Source organism: Pollicipes pollicipes, unplaced genomic scaffold (genome assembly GCF_011947565.3).
Source record: "Pollicipes pollicipes isolate AB1234 unplaced genomic scaffold, Ppol_2.1 Scaffold_3087;HRSCAF=3621_pilon_pilon_pilon, whole genome shotgun sequence".
Classification (NCBI taxonomy): domain Eukaryota; kingdom Metazoa; phylum Arthropoda; class Thecostraca; order Pollicipedomorpha; family Pollicipedidae; genus Pollicipes; species Pollicipes pollicipes.
Window position 1 is genome coordinate 10,263,879 of NW_023596225.1, and position 17,500 is coordinate 10,281,378.

Below are 17,500 nucleotides of genomic sequence, written 5' to 3' on the forward strand. Positions count from 1 at the left end.
TCTCGGTTGCGGTACCTTTGTGCCTTATTTCTGGGATACGGCACATCATGTGCTGTGCCGCGTTCTCCCCTGAAGTGTTCTGGAGGGGTCCAATCCTTCCAGGCCCTGTGCCTCCTGACGTGTTCGGAGGACTCGCGACCCACGCACCTGATCTCCTGCGTTTGTTAGGAGGGCTCGCGCCCCACGCACCTGATCTCCCGCGCTTGTTAGGAGGGCTCGCGCCCCACGCACCCGACCACATGTGCTTGTTAGGAGGGCTCGCGCCCCACGCACCTGATCTCCTGCGCTTGTGGGCTCGAATCTCCGTTGGCGTTGCCCATGTCGAAGATGCGGGCGTACAGCTCTCTAGTGCGCCCGTCCATTAGGAAGAGTGAGGCTCTGTCCTGCCGCCACCAGCCTCTGGGCGAAGTTCATGATTTTTGTGATCAGCGTATCCATGGACACCATGTCTTGGAAGATTGATCTGCAACAAGACACCGGAAAGGCTCAGGACGACCCGGACGGCCAGAGGGGCGGGGCGCAGTGGCGGGGGAGGCCGGTAGGACGGGACGGGGGCACCGGGGCGGGATTCCAGAGGCGCGCTGGGGCGCGGGGGCGGGTCAGAAGCAGCGGGGCGGCGCAGGGCACAAGGGCGGGCGTGGACGCGTAAGGGGGGGGTGGCCAGCATCGGAAAGCGAGTTAGATCAAGATATGGAACCTCACCAAAAACGAGAAATGGAGGGAAAGAGTGAGAGGGAGATAGAGAGATAGAGAGAGAAAGAGAGAGAGAGAGAGAGAGAAAAAAAAGAAAGAGAGAGACATAGAGAGAGAGAGAGAGAGAGAGAGAGAGAGAGAGAGAGAGAGAGAGAGAGAGAGAGAGGAGAGAGAGAGAGAAGAGAGAGAGAGAGAGGGGAGAGGAGAGAGAGAGAGGAGAGAGAGAGAGAGAGAAAGAGAGAGAGAGAGAGAGAGAGAGAGGAGAGAGAGAGAGAGAGAGAGAGGAGAGAGAGAGAGAGAGAGAGGAGAGAGAGAGAGAGAGGAGAGAGAGAGAGAGAGAGAGAGAGAGAGAGAGAGGAGAAGAGAGAGGGAGAAGAGAGAGAGAGAGAGAGAGAGAGAGAGAGAAGAGAGAAGAAGGCGGTGGCAAAAGATAGAGAATCGGATAAATCGCGTGTCGTACATACCGACTTGGTCAGCTGCCGTGCTTGACGCACTGGCATCTCCACCAGCTGATACGCAGACTCCCTCGAAACCCCACCAACTCCCTCAAGACACAGATCTCCCTCAAAGCTTACCGCCGCCGCCGCAAGAGGCACCCTTAGTCCTAGCTGGCACCAAACGTGACTCCCCACATATCCCTCAAAGCTTGCCGCCGCCGCTGCAAGAGGCACCCTCAGTCCTATCTGGCACCGCACCTGACTCACTATATCTCCCTTCGCCTCCCGGCGCGTCTCACTTGGTCACGTCCAGGATGAAGTCGTGGACCTTGCGCTGGTCGCTGAGCGTGTGGTAGAGGTCGGCGTAGTGCAGCGCGATGCCGCCCCACACGATGTAGCTGTTGACGATCTCCTCGTCCTCCTCGTAGAAGGGATGCGGGCCGCTGCGGTAGAGCTCCATCACGGCCACCAGGTCGCCGTCCGAGAGGTGCACCGGCTGCGCCATCACGTGCTCGGCCCCCTCCTGCAGGGCATGGCGGGCCCGCCGCGCGCTAGGTCAGCTGCTGGGCGACCGCTGGCAGTCGACGCATCCGTGCCCGGCCAGAGCGACGGCTCTCGTCTGACTCTGGCAGCCGACGCGTCCGTGCCCGGCCAGAGCGACGGCCTGTTGCCCGGCCACCGACGCGTCCGTGCTGCCAAGCACGCTCTCGCTGCTCTCGGTCGTCGAGAACGGACATGCCCGCACACACTCACACCAGCGTCGACACACGGGTCGAAGATATCGCCTCCTACTCGCATTTTTAGGACCGGTGGCATAATCAGTTTTGAAGGAGACGCGCAGGCGCTGCGCCTGTTTCACCCACAATGTATCAGCTGTTTCTCACCTCCAAAGATGTGGCGTTATTCATTGAAATAGGTTGTGCGAGGGTTAATCAAAGATCGGATATCAACGGGGTCCGGTTGCGAAAACCGCACCAGTTAATCATAACAGGAGCCTGTGGTAGATATCTATTCCAAAATAATTAACTCGCTAAATTTTAGTGACCAAAAAGCTCGCGCTTAGCAGTGCTTGTTGCGTGAGCTCTGACACCTTCCAACCGATCACGCAGTTCCATATCAACGGTGGAATTTAGAGGCGTAAGTCTAGCGTACCGCAATGCTCGGCACGGTCCGTCGCGCTCTCTGACGTCATTTGACATTTTAGGGCGGCCGCTGCCGCCGGCCGCAGGCCAGCGAGCGCCTTAAGGGAGCGTTCCACATTTGAAGATGTTGAAGCAAACACCAGATATGATCCAATAGGCTAACCTTTAAGTGTTAATAGTGGAAAGGACTACTCTTAGTGGAAGCCTGCTCTAAGTGGAAGTGGAATCTACGTATATTAAGTTGAAAAGACTGCTCCAGGCAACACAATCTCTCTGTTTAGTAAATATGCCTGTTAATATGTCATTGTTTGTTACGCCGTCGTGTCTTACACAACACTGATCGATAGTCGATTGACGGCCGTTATACTTGGAAATCGTGCTCACAAACGTCAGATATGAACTCGGCAATTGTATTTTTTTGGTGTTGATCACCGCATGGCTAATGGAATGGCAGGATCTGAATGACGTCATTATGAAGTCATGGAGGCCTGGGTGACCTTGAAGTAGTCTCCCCGAAATGGTGTGCACATATTCGCGGGTGTGTGGCTCAGAAACTAGAGGTCTGTGAACTGCAGCAAAAGATTTTCAATATGGCTGCTTCAGTCTAAAACATGGCACAAAATGTGGAAAACTCCCTTTACGCGACTTGAACCCACTCGCCGCGGGCGGGTGGATCGGATGCAGACGCTCGAATCAACTGAGCCATCGGGGCGGCCCTAAAGGAAAGTGGATATGCTTTTCCATCATCATGGGTGGAGCCATGCCTTGTTGGACCCTTTGTGTCTGCCATTGCCTTTGTAGCACGGGTAGGTTATGTTCTGCGTACTTCGTTGATAGCCAAGCTTGTTGTTCTCCTTTACCAATATGCAAATAAGGTAAAAGCCGAGTTTGTGAAAATACTGTTTAAGACAATATGGCGTTTCACCCGCATCATCTAACGGTCGGAAAGTTCATTGCTAAAATATCTGTGCCTATTTATTCATGGAACTATCATCAGTCTTATCAAGGGACGCCAGCAACCATGCCTTAAAGCTATGACACTCATCAGCGACTCATGTAGAGGACCAGTTTAGAAACATTCGACGAATCTGAATAATATCGCCGCGAGCAAATCCGCTGAGCTGCCACCGACGGCCAGAGCCGACGTCGCCGGACCACTCACCGTGCTGCCGCCGACGCCCTCCGGGTACTTGTCGGGATCGACGAACGGCACGCTGATGCGTAGCGGCTGTCGCGTGGCGGCCACGTGCGCCGCCAGCACCGTGCCCGGCCCGATGGGGTATGTGTTGGTCACCTGCTGGGTCTCCGGGTCGTAGCTGTGCACGTGACCATCGCGCTTCTCCACCAGGTACAGCCTCTGAAAGTCGGCGTTCACGGCCGAGGCTATGCAGCCGGCCAGCTCTGTGAGCACGTTGGCCATACCCGGCTTGTCCGGCAGCGCGCGCGTCAGCTCTTCGAGCATTTTGCGCTTGTCGGCGTGCACGCAAAACTGCGGCGAAAGCAGCGCATCAGTTTCGGTCTTCTGCTGCAAGAGCGGGATGGGGGGAGGGGTCAGGGTCTGTTCCGTGTGCGGGAGGCTCGCGTGCGGCGCGGTATGTTCTGCGCGGTGCGGCGCCACCTACTGCCTAATGGTGAGCTGGTCGCACCTTGGCAGGACCCGTCGATTACAGATGCTGGTGAAAGTCGTGCATACAAGTAAGACTTACGCCCACTGGTGGCACTTCGCCCCTATACCGGCGAAATTTGAGTAAGCTTAGGGGTGAGGTTGCGTGTAAGCGAGACTTACTGGTACACCCTATGCTTCTACAACTAGTTAAAGCTTTGTGTGCTTAGTGGATATTAATCATGTGATCCCAAGATCCCTTTTCAAAGATCAAAGCTTCTCTTTTCCTAAGGGTGGAATCTGAGTCAGCAGGTCACTTTCATGTTTGAGCTTGCTGAGTCTTCATTCCTCATCTCTAAATGGACAGAGTATATGCAAAATTTATGCCCGGCTCCGTCCTCAACCGACGAGAAATTAAAACAACGAAAATGACGCCTGCGGTAACATGACGCCCTAAAGGCCCGCGCGGTAGCGGATCTCCACTGATTCAGCTGAGAATGAGAACCAGCAGTCCTGAATTTTGAGAACGAAGGCAGCACAAAAACTTTCTAAACGGAAACACCTACTCCATGAGCCACAGGCGTTAAAATGGGACCCTCGCAGTTGAAAGCTGCGGACGCTTTACAAGAGCAATTTCCACTGTCGCGACCGTTAAGTCCCAAAACAGGCCGGTGTACAATCCACATGACTTTAAAATTAGGCTAGGTGTCAATGTCGATGTCCGATATTGTTTTATGCTAACCTGGCAACAAAGCTGGAAACAGACGGTTTCTGTCAACTACATAAAATAGCCGAAATGTGCGGTGCGAATATCGTTTGCACGATGACTATGACAGCAATGTGAGACAACAACGCTGCAAGCGCTTTCTAAGTGCACTGCGGTGAAGCGAGCGGTTAGTGCCTGTTAGTGTAAATGTTCACAGGATCGGCGCAGGGGAACGCGGAAGGGACAAGGCTCGGGCTGAGGCGGAGGCGAGGCAGAGGAGGTACATCGGGAGCGCGCCATCTCGCCACGAGAACACAAACACACAATACAACTGGCTCATAACTATACAAACACACAATACAACTGGCTCATACACAGCCACTTGCACACCCATCTCTTATCGCGAATTGATGGTGAGATGTTAGTCAAAAACGTTCGTTCAACACAGCAATAAACTGTATCTACGGTATGGAATCAAGGTCTTTTTTCGTTGCAAATATACTTCAAATGATTTTCGCGGGCCATTTTTGATTTGGATACTTGCTTGGCATGGCATGCTGCATATTCCTCGAGTTCACCGCAACGTTTTGCTTCTCGGGTTCATAAAAAATTGAGCCCAGATTTTGTTCAAACGGTAACGACATTGCAGGCCTGAGTTAAGCCCATGCCCTTTGGCCAGCTGCCAGACGATCTCTTCACGTCGGCTGAGCCAAACCAGCCCACATTCTGGGGCTCGTGCACAGTGCCACTGACGTGCAAGTCCAGCCTCTTTCGGCCCGATAAAGGAGGAACGAAACTTAACTTTGACAAGCTAGATGTTAATTTGTGACAAATGGCGGCCGCATAAAATACCCTTTACATGTACAAGGTACGACAGAAACGCCAGCATAAATAATTGACGCGCCCACCTCATGCAACGCCGAATATACGGTATCGGCCGGCTACAAATAATAAACAGTCGTTGTCATAGCGTGCTCTTATCATGCACCAATCCAAGAACATCATCAGTTCACTACATGGCTCGGCAGAAAGGATAACGGTTTCAAAACTATGTTCTTTGCACAAGTGGCTAAGGGCTGACCAAATTCAACAAATGACACACTGTTACAGACGGACTAAATAGCTAGAAAGTAAAGTTTTCTCTATTGCAGCCTTTAAGTGCATGTCTGTCATGCCATAGTACACTGTCATTTGACATAAAAACAGGGACCACAAATTCACGTCATGATCTTACTGTTTTGGACATAACGACGTTTACTAGACAACTAAACGGCGGACCATTTAATTTTTGCTACCATTTGTAAATGCATGATACCATGCCATACAATATTGCTGTTTCACATAAAAAGGCCCAAAAAATGGCACCCGCCTCTCAGAATTAAAACAGTTTTCGAACGAGACAAAAGCGTAGAGAACAGCCTGTTTGCTAGTATATCTCCCACTTTTGCTTCTCTCAAGTGTTGTAAAAGTCCTTATCCGCTTTACGACATTGCGTGCAGTGACAACGTAACTTCATAATCACCACGATCAACGCAATCGTTGGTTGTAATAAAAGGTGTGATCGATATTTTGAAATAATTAGGGTAGTGGAGGAGGGGGGGGGGGGGGGGCAACACCAAACCTAAATATCTGCAGTTTCGCCCCGCTGACAGACTGGTGGTCACCTGTACGATTCATTATTGTTATTCTTTTTGGGTATGGTTCCTTTCGAGACCATGCTGGAGATAAATTGGCACGCATCGTGACGATTAACACGTTGTAGACCACTAGAGTGCGTCGGCCCTTGGCACTGAGTCTAAATCACTGCAGGCAACAGTTCCATACGATCGGCGCCACTGAAAGGGCTCGCAGCTAGACTCTGCTCAGTACTGTCAATGGTTATCAACAACTGCCAAGGAGCATTGACATGGGCACGCGTTGGAAATCGCCATGCGTCAAGATTATTACGCGGTCCAAAGCCATGCTACCAGTCACTTGGTAGTCATCGCCGTGGTCCTAGCCGTGTGCAAACCGGGTGACGCCTGGCGCAAATCGCTTAGCATCTCACGAAATTTAACAAAGCTTGGTAGATAGGAATATCCTACAGGTAGTAGTGTTTCAATGAGCGCACAGTTTTACCAGACGAATACGGTACATGGCATGTTATTTTGGATCGAAAGCGGCGACCCCTCGTGCCACGGTGATCTGCTCGGATCAGCGAGGTCAGCTGATCTGATCAGCTCCGACCGACAGCAACCGGCGATCGGCCACTGGTGACACGGTGATTTGCTTTGACCAGCGACCGAGAGCAGCCGACAATCGGCCACCCGTGACACGGTGATCTGCTCTGATCAGCGACCGAGAGCAGCCGACGATCGACCACTGGTGACACGGTGATCTGCTCTGATCAGCGACCGAGAACAGCCGACGATCGGCCACTGGTGACACGGTGATCTGCTCTGATCAGCGACCGAGAGCAGCCGACAATCGGCCACTGGTGACACGGTGATCCGCTCTGATCAGCGACCGAGAGCAGCCGACGATCGGCCGGTGATCTGCTCTGATCAGCGACCGAGAGCAGCCGACAATCGGCCACTGGTGACACGGTGATCTGCTCTGATCAGCGACCGAGAGCAGCCGACGATCGGCCACTGGTGACACGGTGATCTGCTCTGATCAGCGAGCGGCAAGGCACATGGGCAGCGAGCCACGAACGTCCACGTTAATAAATGACGTGCCAGGGCAGCCGCAGGCAGCAGCAATACCATAACGTCCTGAGGAACGCAATCTCGAGGGTCTGAGCCACGCGGTGATTAATGCCTGCTGCAAACTGCTACAACCACCCAGAACCCAGAGGCCCTACATCCACAAGGAACGAAAAAAAACATTCAGAAACATCTGTCATGTGTGAGGTGTGAGACACGATAAGTGATATGGTAAGATGACACGATATGCGATATGTGTTATGCGAGGTGTCGACACGATGCTTTTAAAAGCAATTGGAAACGTTTTATCTAAAAAGAACGTTCAAGGTATTGTCAAAAAGTTCGAGAGTTAACTTTGAATACAGCACTATATAGCCCGCAGTGAAGAGGTCTATACTCTAGCTGTCAAGTAAACGTGAGTATTTCAATAACGTTGCATTGCAATTGCAGACCACACAATGCCGCAATGATTGTGAGCAAGAGTAATTGAAGCTATTGATGAACAATTAGCCACGCAACAATAATAGGTAATTTCAAATGCCTGGAAAAGCAACGGCACTTCGCTAAGCATTGGACAGCGCTAGGCAAGGATCCCGATATTTGGCGCGGGCTTCGACGTTTGGTGGTAACAGACTGGAAACTCGTATCAGCGCGCAACCAACTTTTTTCCTTTTAAAACATTCTACCAGCGGATGCAATTGCCATTATTGCCACATTGACGCAGTAAAGTATTTCAGAAAAGCATTTAAAGGCTTTAAAACAAATAATGAATGGGAGATTTCAACCCTTAAAGCAAGGCTGTTGTAAACTTCGATTTCGTTGTGCTCAAAGTAGTTGAGAGGTCCAGGCCTTATGTTTAGGTTCTTCCCTCGGACGCCGAATGAGAGAGAAAAATGGCATGGCGCCCAGCATGTCTAAAACAGCTAAGAATGAAACGGTCCAGTGGAGCGTGACATCAACGTAGCGCTCGATTAGACGGAACCTGGAACGGTCACGCACCAGACTTCTGACAAAAGCTTCTTTTCAGCGTAACTTTAGTTCGCACTATACAAACATAGACTTGCTTGAAAGTGACCAGCTACGCAAAGTTGTCTTTTCTTGGTTTTAACGGCCTGAGCACTTCGGGATAGGGGGGGATTTTTAGTAATTGCCGATGGAAAGGACTGGTGTCGCGCGGGAGAATACATGTTGCACTAATTTTGCACTCATTTGACCAAGAGTACAAGGGATTCGGGAAAAGTGGCCATTGAAGCAAATATGACATGCTAAATACCAGTGCACCAGCGAGCATCAGCGCGGGTATGCTGACATGTTAGCTATTTCGTGTTATTCAAACGAACGCCGTGTGAATCCACAGTTCGCCGTTATCGCCAAAACCTTCTAAGTTTACAGCTTTTGTCAACCCTGTCTTTTATTGCACGCGTAGGCACTTCAACTACCTGGTTGCAATGGTTGTACGTTAAGCATGCAGTTATCATGCATTTCCATACGGACCTTTTACTTTCTAACATAAATCCAAAAAGCACTACGTTACAGGGATATCCATTGCTTCCGCAATTAAAGATCGAACCCATGCAGCGACATTTAGCGGATTGAGGATGTTGAGTACATATGAGAAAGCCGAAAAAGTTGCATTGTCGACAGGCCTGTCAGTACCGATCGCTGGAACGCCATTCAATAGAACGTCAGCGAACAGGCGCTGACAAGCCGTATATAGGCATTAAGTGGTACAAAAACAGCTTCTCAATGTCTTCAAGTAGGCCGTACCTTCCATCGCGACAAGCTTGTTTTCCTTGAAGCAGAACCTAAAACGAGACAATGGTGTAAGACGAGCAACATCAGCCATCGAGCGATCTATCATGCAGGCACAAGTTGCAAAATACGAGTTTCAAACCACCTTCTATTTGTTTGAAAGTGTTGGGGTGCAAACATTTGTTAATATAATATATTCACTACTTGATAACAGGTTGTGTGATTGAGATTCATGGTTAAAGAGTTTGCCGGAGGCACATGGATATAAAAGACCAGATACGCACAAACCGCGCTTCTAAAAAGAACAAAGCTCAGAACAAATTATGACTTGCGGAGAATCTGTAGGGTGCCACCCATACAATGCCAACGGCAGGGATGTTGTGGAAGGCCGACATCGAAAGGGGTGTTGTTAATATAGGTCATCGGGTACCCAACTCACCCCAATGCTATTCAAAACTGGACACATACGAATCATCGTCACCATGAGATCCGGCATCTTCCCACTCGTCCAAATCACTGTCTTGAAAAACAACAAAAAGACACTCGTAAAAGGCAAGCGTCGAGTCAGTCGTACCCTGTCTACATTACTTTTAAAGAACAGCAACTTCCTAAATTTGTCAGTCAATTAAAAGGGCAGCGGAGCCAGCTCCGCCAGTCTGACCCCCCCCCCCCCCCCCTCACAAGTTTGGAGCCATCCCGCGCTGACTCGACGTCAGACGGGGGCAGCGGAGCCAGCTCCGCCAGTCTGACCACCTCCCGTCACAGGTTTGGAGCCATCCCGCGCTGACTCGACGTCAGACGGGGGCAGCGGAGCCAGCTCTGCCAGTCTGACCACCTCCCGTCACAGGTTTGGAGCCATCCCGCGCTGACTCGACGTCAGACGGGGGCAGCGGAGCCAGCTCTGCCAGTCTGACCACCTCCCGTCACAGGTTTGGAGCCATCCCGCGCTGACTCGACGTCAGACGGGGGCAGCGGAGCCAGCTCCGCCAGTCTGACCACCTCCCGTCACAAGTTTGGAGCCATCCCGCGCTGACTCGACGTCAGACGGGGGCAGCGGAGCCAGCTCTGCCAGTCTGACCACCTCCCGTCACAGGTTTGGAGCCATCCCGCGCTGACTTGACGTCAGACGGGGGCAGCGGAGCCAGCTCTGCCAGTCTGACCACCTCCCGTCACAAGTTTGGAGCCATCCCGCGCTGACTCGACGTCAGACGGGGGCAGCGGAGCCAGCTCTGCCAGTCTGACCACCTCCCGTCACAAGTTTGGAGCCATCCCGCGCTGACTCGACGTCAGACGGGCTAAAGCCAGAACTCAAGGACTGAACACCAGCCCTCACACAAACTATAGCCGTTATCAGATCGTTCAGCAGCACGTCAGCATCCATCAGCATCCACAGTGTCGTTGGTTGATTGCAGGTTATGTTCGCCAGAGTCCAGTAGCTCTGTCGCTATCTCTGCATAGCCTGATGCGAGTCTGCGGAGTGAGCTTGGCACAAGTGATAGCGTGCCACCATTTGATGCCGAGCTATCTCTGCATAGCTTGAATGCGAGTCTGCGGAGTGAGCTTGGCACAAGTGATAGCGTGCCACCATTTGATGCCGAGCTATCTCTGCATAGCTTGATGCGAGTCTGCGGAGTGAGCTTGGCACAAGTGATTGCGTGCCACCATTTGATGCCGAGCTATCTCTGCATAGCCTGATGCGAGTCTGCGGAGTGAGCTTGGCACAAGTGATAGCGTGCCACCATTTGATGCCGAGCTATCTCTGCATAGCCTGATGCGAGTCTGCGGAGTGAGCTTGGCACAAGTGATAGCGTGCCACCATTTGATGCCGAGCTATCTCTGCATAGCCTGATGCGAGTCTGCGGAGTGAGCTTGGCACAAGTGATAGCATGCCACCATTTGATGCCGGGCAGTCGATCGTTGGTAAGGTGACTCACAAAGTCTCACCAACGACATGCCGACGGACGAGGCGCATCCCCACATCATCATATCGGCATTGTTCTGAAAAAGCTGACCGGCTGCTTGCTGAAGCTGAAGCGGCCACAAAAGCCCGATGCTTTTGTGTGGCTGCGGGCGCTTGGAATAATGCAGTCTGCGCCTAGATCAGCACACTTCTCTGAACACAACCCATTGATGCGTGAGCGACAGTTCTTGCTGAAGGAAAAGCCGCAGACGCCATGCATTGCGCGATGTTCCTCTGCGAGCGAAGCAGGTCACCTCCATTTGCCGTGCGTCTAGGTGAGTGGGTTTGACACATTTGAGTGCGACCATGTGCGTATGTTGTGCGCAGGAACTCGCCAGCGGGGATGGGTGACATTTAGCCTCTGCTGACACATAATTAAGGGCGGTGAGGTTCGCCACATCTGCTCTTTTGCATCACAACGCGGCAGACGCCCACATGAGAGCTGCGCATCCACCACGACCTTTTGTGCTGTTTCACTATGGGCACACAAACCCATGACGTGTCAATACAATATATGCTGGAGTGAACTTTGCAAAAGGGACGGATCACTGTTCTGGGCTGTTATATATACATTTACCGAACTCAAAATGTTGTAACCCAAATCATGGAGGTGACAGCGACATTTTTCCAGGCAGCCAAATGTTGCTCATTCTTAACGTCCTTATGCGTATTACGTTAATCGCCAACAATGTTCCCTCCGCTTGAGGCGAGGTCAGTGGCTTAAGGCAGACGGAACAATGAATGCATGCATAACATACACAAAAAGCAGCTGCATTGTAAGAAAAATGTTCGATTAGAGCAAACGCGTTGGGATAGAAGTAAACGCGATGTACGCAACTGCCGGGCTTTAAGGATATTGAAATGATTCGCAAACCGATCGATCTCCACGAGATAGTGATACAAACAATGTTGCTTTGATCACCAGACATTATCGTTATACTCGTCTAACAGCCTCGGCGTTCACAAAAAACGCTTTGATCTTATGGTGTTCACCCGTGCCCGGCACACCTCGAACAAGCTTTGTGTACTGGTCACTTGAGCAGAGACGGGCGCAGCAGGAGGTGGGAGGCATCGCATTCTCCGCGAAGAACGTTTCGAATCCAGATCAGGCCATGGTGCGCTCTCCCCGAAGCTTATGCGTGAATTCAGAAGTAGCCCAAGAGATCCTAACGCGGAGGAAGCTGGACATGTCCGGAAGACGTTTGAGTAGAAGCCATATGAGCCGTATGTGTTGCACTCTTTCGACCGGCATTATGGGAGAATCGGCCGTTCCCATTTGCATCACGCTACAGCACTCTTAAACAGGACGCAAGTCAAGGGAGTTATCCGCTATTGTGCGAAGAGCAGAGGACCCCAATGCAATTTAGAGCGTGAATTTTGACCGGGCTTCGAACGCTGTTTTTCCTGAGTGATCATTGATACACTGCACACTAACTGCTTTTCTTTGCCGATTGCCACGCTGTGGTCCCTCATCAAGACATCATTTCCCGAAAGCGGTTTCGTCACCTAAGAAATCTAGTGGAAGAGATGACCTCTTTCCTCAAAGAAGTATTATCCATCCAGTGCCCTAGAATTGCTAGCTTTGGGTGTAAAACAACACTCTATGAGAAGGCATTTTCACTCCGTTTCCACACATTCTATGTGAATTTTGTACTCCTTTGTAATATTGTCTAACCAGACACACCAAACCCATATTTTCCTCTCAGAGATTTAAGATGTCATCCAAAACCGATCTCACTCGACACCATCAAGTATAAACAAAGCTCCACAGAACGTGGGCACCTATGGTTACATCCTGTCTCACCCACATCTGAATCATGCCAAGGCATGCACAGAACAAGGTCGCCAGATACCTCCAGGCCAGAGAGCCCCAGCGACTCCAGCCGCGTGCATATACCAAGTTTAGTTCGTTTACAAATGCATCACAATGTTCAGCTCTGTGCCAAATGCAAGATTTTCGCGTATCCCCAATTTTTCGGGTTACATCGCGCAAACACCACACCCGCAAAGCAGAGCCTGGTACCAACACCAGCAAAGCCTAGCAGAGAATTTTGCTCCACGTATTTCTTCTACCAAAAAAAAAACTCAACCACGATATTGCACCACTCCCGAAATGCAGGAGTGAAAAATTCAAGAACTGCCTTCTAAATGAACTCTAAAAGCTGAATATCACCATGTGACCACTCACTTCCCATATTTTTGGTCAAGTTTGTTGATTACAAAATTGTCCAAACAACTCTGAGTCTCTATACCTGTTAATTTTTTTTAACGTTTTCGTGGTCTCATACGAGTTTGATATAACTTCATTTTTTCTTCCTTTTCAGTCATCTTTAAACAGGCCATCTATGGCTTAGAATGTCGACCGATTTCTCTGCAAGGTTCTTTTAACTGCAAATTTAACCACGAACTTGCACATATTTTTTACATAACTTGGATTAATTCGCCAGCCGCCCAAACATGTCTGATATGCAGCCAATGGTGAATAGGAAATGGAGACAATTTAAAGCACAGGAGTTAATTTTAGCGCCATTTTTGCCCTGTTAAACGCCCAGTCAGCCATTTTTTTGCTTCATGTAGGGCTTAACAATGATAAATCTAAGCCATATCAGTTTCGCTACCTCACCACGTTACCTTTTCCTGCCGTACATATCTTTGGGACAGACCTGGCGCAGCTAATACAGAAGTGTTTGGTAGCGAAATTATGTGTTTCTAAACTATTTTCTCATGCAGACCTCATCTTACTCATTTCACATTTTAATCTTGTAGGTCGGTGAACACGCTATTTATATTTTATGGGTGAGTAAGATGACCCTGTACGTCAGCAAACCATGTGAAAGATACTAACTTTTTGTATGGAGAGGGAGGGAGGCAGAAAAAAGCCTGACTTTAAAAAGCCAGTAGGTTTCTCCTGTGAAGCAAATAATTGCTAATCTTACCTGCTTTTATCACACGATTTGCAACCAGATTTATTTATTTGCTGTTTAAATCCATCCAGTTTTGGTCATAAGACAAATAATGATGCCACAATACAAATCAATCTATTTTGCTCCACAGCTTGACTATTTGCTACAAATTTGTTGAAGTGGTCCCTCATGTCTGTTTTTACAAGTTGCTGTCCACAGTTATCATAGTTGCTGGCCTGCAAATAACTGTACTGTAGATATGCACTATATTTTTTAACACGCGCCCAGGTGGCCGGCCGTATACCCTTCGCTCGGATGGGGGAGGTCAGTTTGGCCCCCCTGAGATCTCGGGAACTAAGAGAGCCAGAGACACCAAATTCAGGGGTTGTATCGACCTGTACGTGAACACACTTAGGTCAAAGTTTTAGGTTCCTAGATTATGATCTTTGGGCTAAATAAGGTCAAACAGGATCGAATTCCAGGTTGGTCTCCAAAGTCCCCCCAGAACGCAGATTACCGTTTCTTAGCAAAAGGTCACATGCTCATTTAAGTTCAGTGACCAAAATCATACAAGACTGCTCTGACTTTTGCATTAAAATAAGTGACAAAGATTACGCTAGGCGGCATATTCCTAAAAACAAAATGTTGACCTGTGTCATTTTAGGTCAATGACCTATTCTAACTTCCAAAAAGTCCATGGAAGATGGAGAATGCGGTTCCAGGTTTTAATAAATTTGTGATGAGGACAAGAAACTACCCCATACATCAAGCCCTAGAGTAATAAAACAGGTTGGTTTTGACCTTGTCCCGATATTCATACCGGACCCTAAGTCAATGTAATGTGCTGATTAAACTGTTGAGTTGCCCAAGAAAGCATCTCAGAGATGTATGGCTTCATCTAGCACTCTGTTGTTGCATCAGATTGAACGATTCCCTAGAAATTGACTTCGCTGAAATCATGGCCTAACTTTGACCTGCCATAGTTCAGAGACCTTATAAGATATATATAAATTGGTCGTGTCAGACGATTTGCTATTCAATTGTCTACAGTTAGCCCAAGTTTGGCGCGGTTATACCGCGCCGTTCGGAAACCATTCAGGAAAAACCTTTGGGGGTCAATTTGATCCCCGCCCGAGCGCGTGTGAACACAAGAATTCTTTGAGCTGCAAAGCAATCAAAATATGAGGTAGATATTGGTTTTTAGCAAATAGACCATCCCATATCAAAAGAGAGACCAACGTCGCAAGCTTTATGGCATTAGGCATGAATAACCAAACCTTAATGGATGCCTTTGCTGCAGCTGAAAAGGCAAGCAGCAAAACCGATTTTGTGGTCATCTACAAGTCATGTTACGTTTGGCGGAGAGAGACTGTGTTGTGGAGCGTGCCTACCATTGCCTTTGGCAGAGGCTAACCATGATAGTGGGAATAAGCTGTTCAAAGTGATTCGAGGGGTTTGGGCTTGTATGTTGTGAAATTTGTCCTGTGTCAACAAGCTGACACAAATGAATTGAGCCAAAACACAAGTTGAAATAAGGCAAAAATAAGCTTTATCATGTTTTTATCCGATGTACTGCCGCCATGAAATAGACGATCAAAGTTGAGGTCATATTCAGCATATGGGCTACTCTAAGTTGGGCTAAGCTGGCGAATCGCATGGCAAGTGGCAGGAAGGAATTTTGCACGAATCAGTGACTCACAAATGCTGCTGCGATACAGATAGGTTAGACAAGATGAGATAAGGTAAGACTTCTTTAAGTTAGGCTTAATTATGTTACTTTCATGAAAATCAACATCGGTATTTTGCAAGAAACAGTGATATATGATCTACATTTCCTGAGCCTATTTTAACAGAAGCCAGGGGTATGTCTGTGGCACTTGATTTGGTGATGTGTTGATGTGCAAGTGTCCATGGCTTTTTATTTGAATGCCTTATGTTTGTTGAATTTTTGGTTGTTGTTTTTGTTGTTGAATTTTTGGTTGTTGTTTTTGTTGTTGAATTCCTTTGCCTTGTTTTGAGTTGAAACATCCCGTGGAAGGGGAATGCAAAGCGCGATGGAATTTTTCACTCCTACCCTAGGTCAAAAGCGATTCGAGCTGCCTTGATCTCTAGCGCCGGACTATGTGCCGTCACGCGCAGATCGGTATTCCAGCTGTCCGCGGCCGTGTTCACCTGATCTCCGACAGGTGGCAGCCGGCTAATGGCCAACACTTCACCGCATCACAATCAGACACTCGCCAATTTACCAGCTCACAGCGTCGTCACCGCCTGCTGAGAGACCGAACGCCGCAGCGGGGTGTCAGTCGGAGCTGCGGGCGCTTCGTCAAGCTGCGGGCGCTGGTGCTAAAAGCCTGTGCCAAAAGCCTGTGTCCAGCGGCGGGTGCATCACAGGACCCGTGCTGCGTTACTAATCGACAAGCAGGACATCACACGACTACGAACTGACTGTTTTGGCTCGGCGCGCCGACGACCGACGGCGAGTGAACCGCCGCTTTGGTGACGCCTGCAACATAGCAACAACACCGCTGAGGCCCCGGAGCTGTGTCGGTCACGACTGATGCAGTGGCCAGTGCCAGTCACAGCTGAGGGTATGACAGCCGGATGACGACTAACAGTCCATGCCCTAACAGTCCTTGCCGCGGCTGGCGCTCCTTCCCTGCCACAACTGAAGCTCTGTCTTTATTACGACTGAAGCTCTGGCCCAGCCACAACTGAAGCCCTGTATCTGCCACGACTGAAGTCTCGCCTCTGTCGCGACTGATGTTCTGTTTCCGTCACGATCGATGCCCTGTCCCTTTACAAATGATCGCTTCAAACAGACGGACTTTAATACGTCAATCAACTATGCATCGACTGCCAAAACGATGACAATCAAATGTGCATCTTGTATCAACAAGTAGCGTAGCTTTGGGCGCAACACGCGATGGTGCGCGGAGACACTTGGAATAATCTACTGCTTACAGGCGGCCAGTCGTGCCAGGTTGAAAAGAGGCGCCGTTCAACCCAAAGCAATAGCATGATTCGAAACATACAAAAATGCTTGGTAAAAACAGTGAAACTTTCACGTGTGCATGTCTCATGACTGATGCAGGTCGTAAAGCTGCTAAGCCGATAATGTTACTAGCACTGCAATACATTAAACCTTCTAAAGGGGGCTTTTACACAAGCCGGGTAGAGCACTGAACTCAGTAATTTATATACAAAGTCTGGAGGGTCGACCAGTGACAGGGAGGCCCACAATAATCCGCGATTGGCATACCATACCAGGAGACGCGCCCCTTTCTTCGCAGAAGATCTTCTGAATTCCGTCAGTGTGGGAATACAGTATTTCAGTTATACAGAGTAAAATGCGTTCGTACCATTTGCAAAACAAACATCAATTTGGCTTTCAATTTGTGAGTGAATGCATGCGTGGAGAGAGTGAACACCGTTAGTACATGGCTGATTTAGATGCTACTGAGGAAGTTTAGGCTAAATCAAAACACTGCGTACATCTCCACTAGCTTGCCGAAAAATGTAGCATTAAGCTCAAACCCGATACAAGGATGGCTTCTTGTTGGCGAGCTGCAACGTCATTGTTCATTCCAATGGAGTCTCTCTCGGCAGTGGCAATGTCTCTG

At 49.5% G+C, this 17,500-nt stretch overlaps 1 protein-coding gene across 1 annotated transcript in view; it reads right to left on the minus strand.

The window, feature by feature from the left end:
* The window catches only part of LOC119089694 (putative 3',5'-cyclic phosphodiesterase pde-5), an 85,748-nt gene that overhangs the window by 44,208 nt on the left and 24,040 nt on the right, over positions 1–17,500 (minus strand). The window contains 6 exon segments of the mRNA XM_037212502.1: positions 274–383; positions 385–463; positions 1,430–1,653; positions 3,435–3,797; positions 9,033–9,070; positions 16,327–16,383. Coding sequence (XP_037068397.1) covers positions 274–383; positions 385–463; positions 1,430–1,653; positions 3,435–3,797; positions 9,033–9,070; positions 16,327–16,383 — 871 coding nt within the window.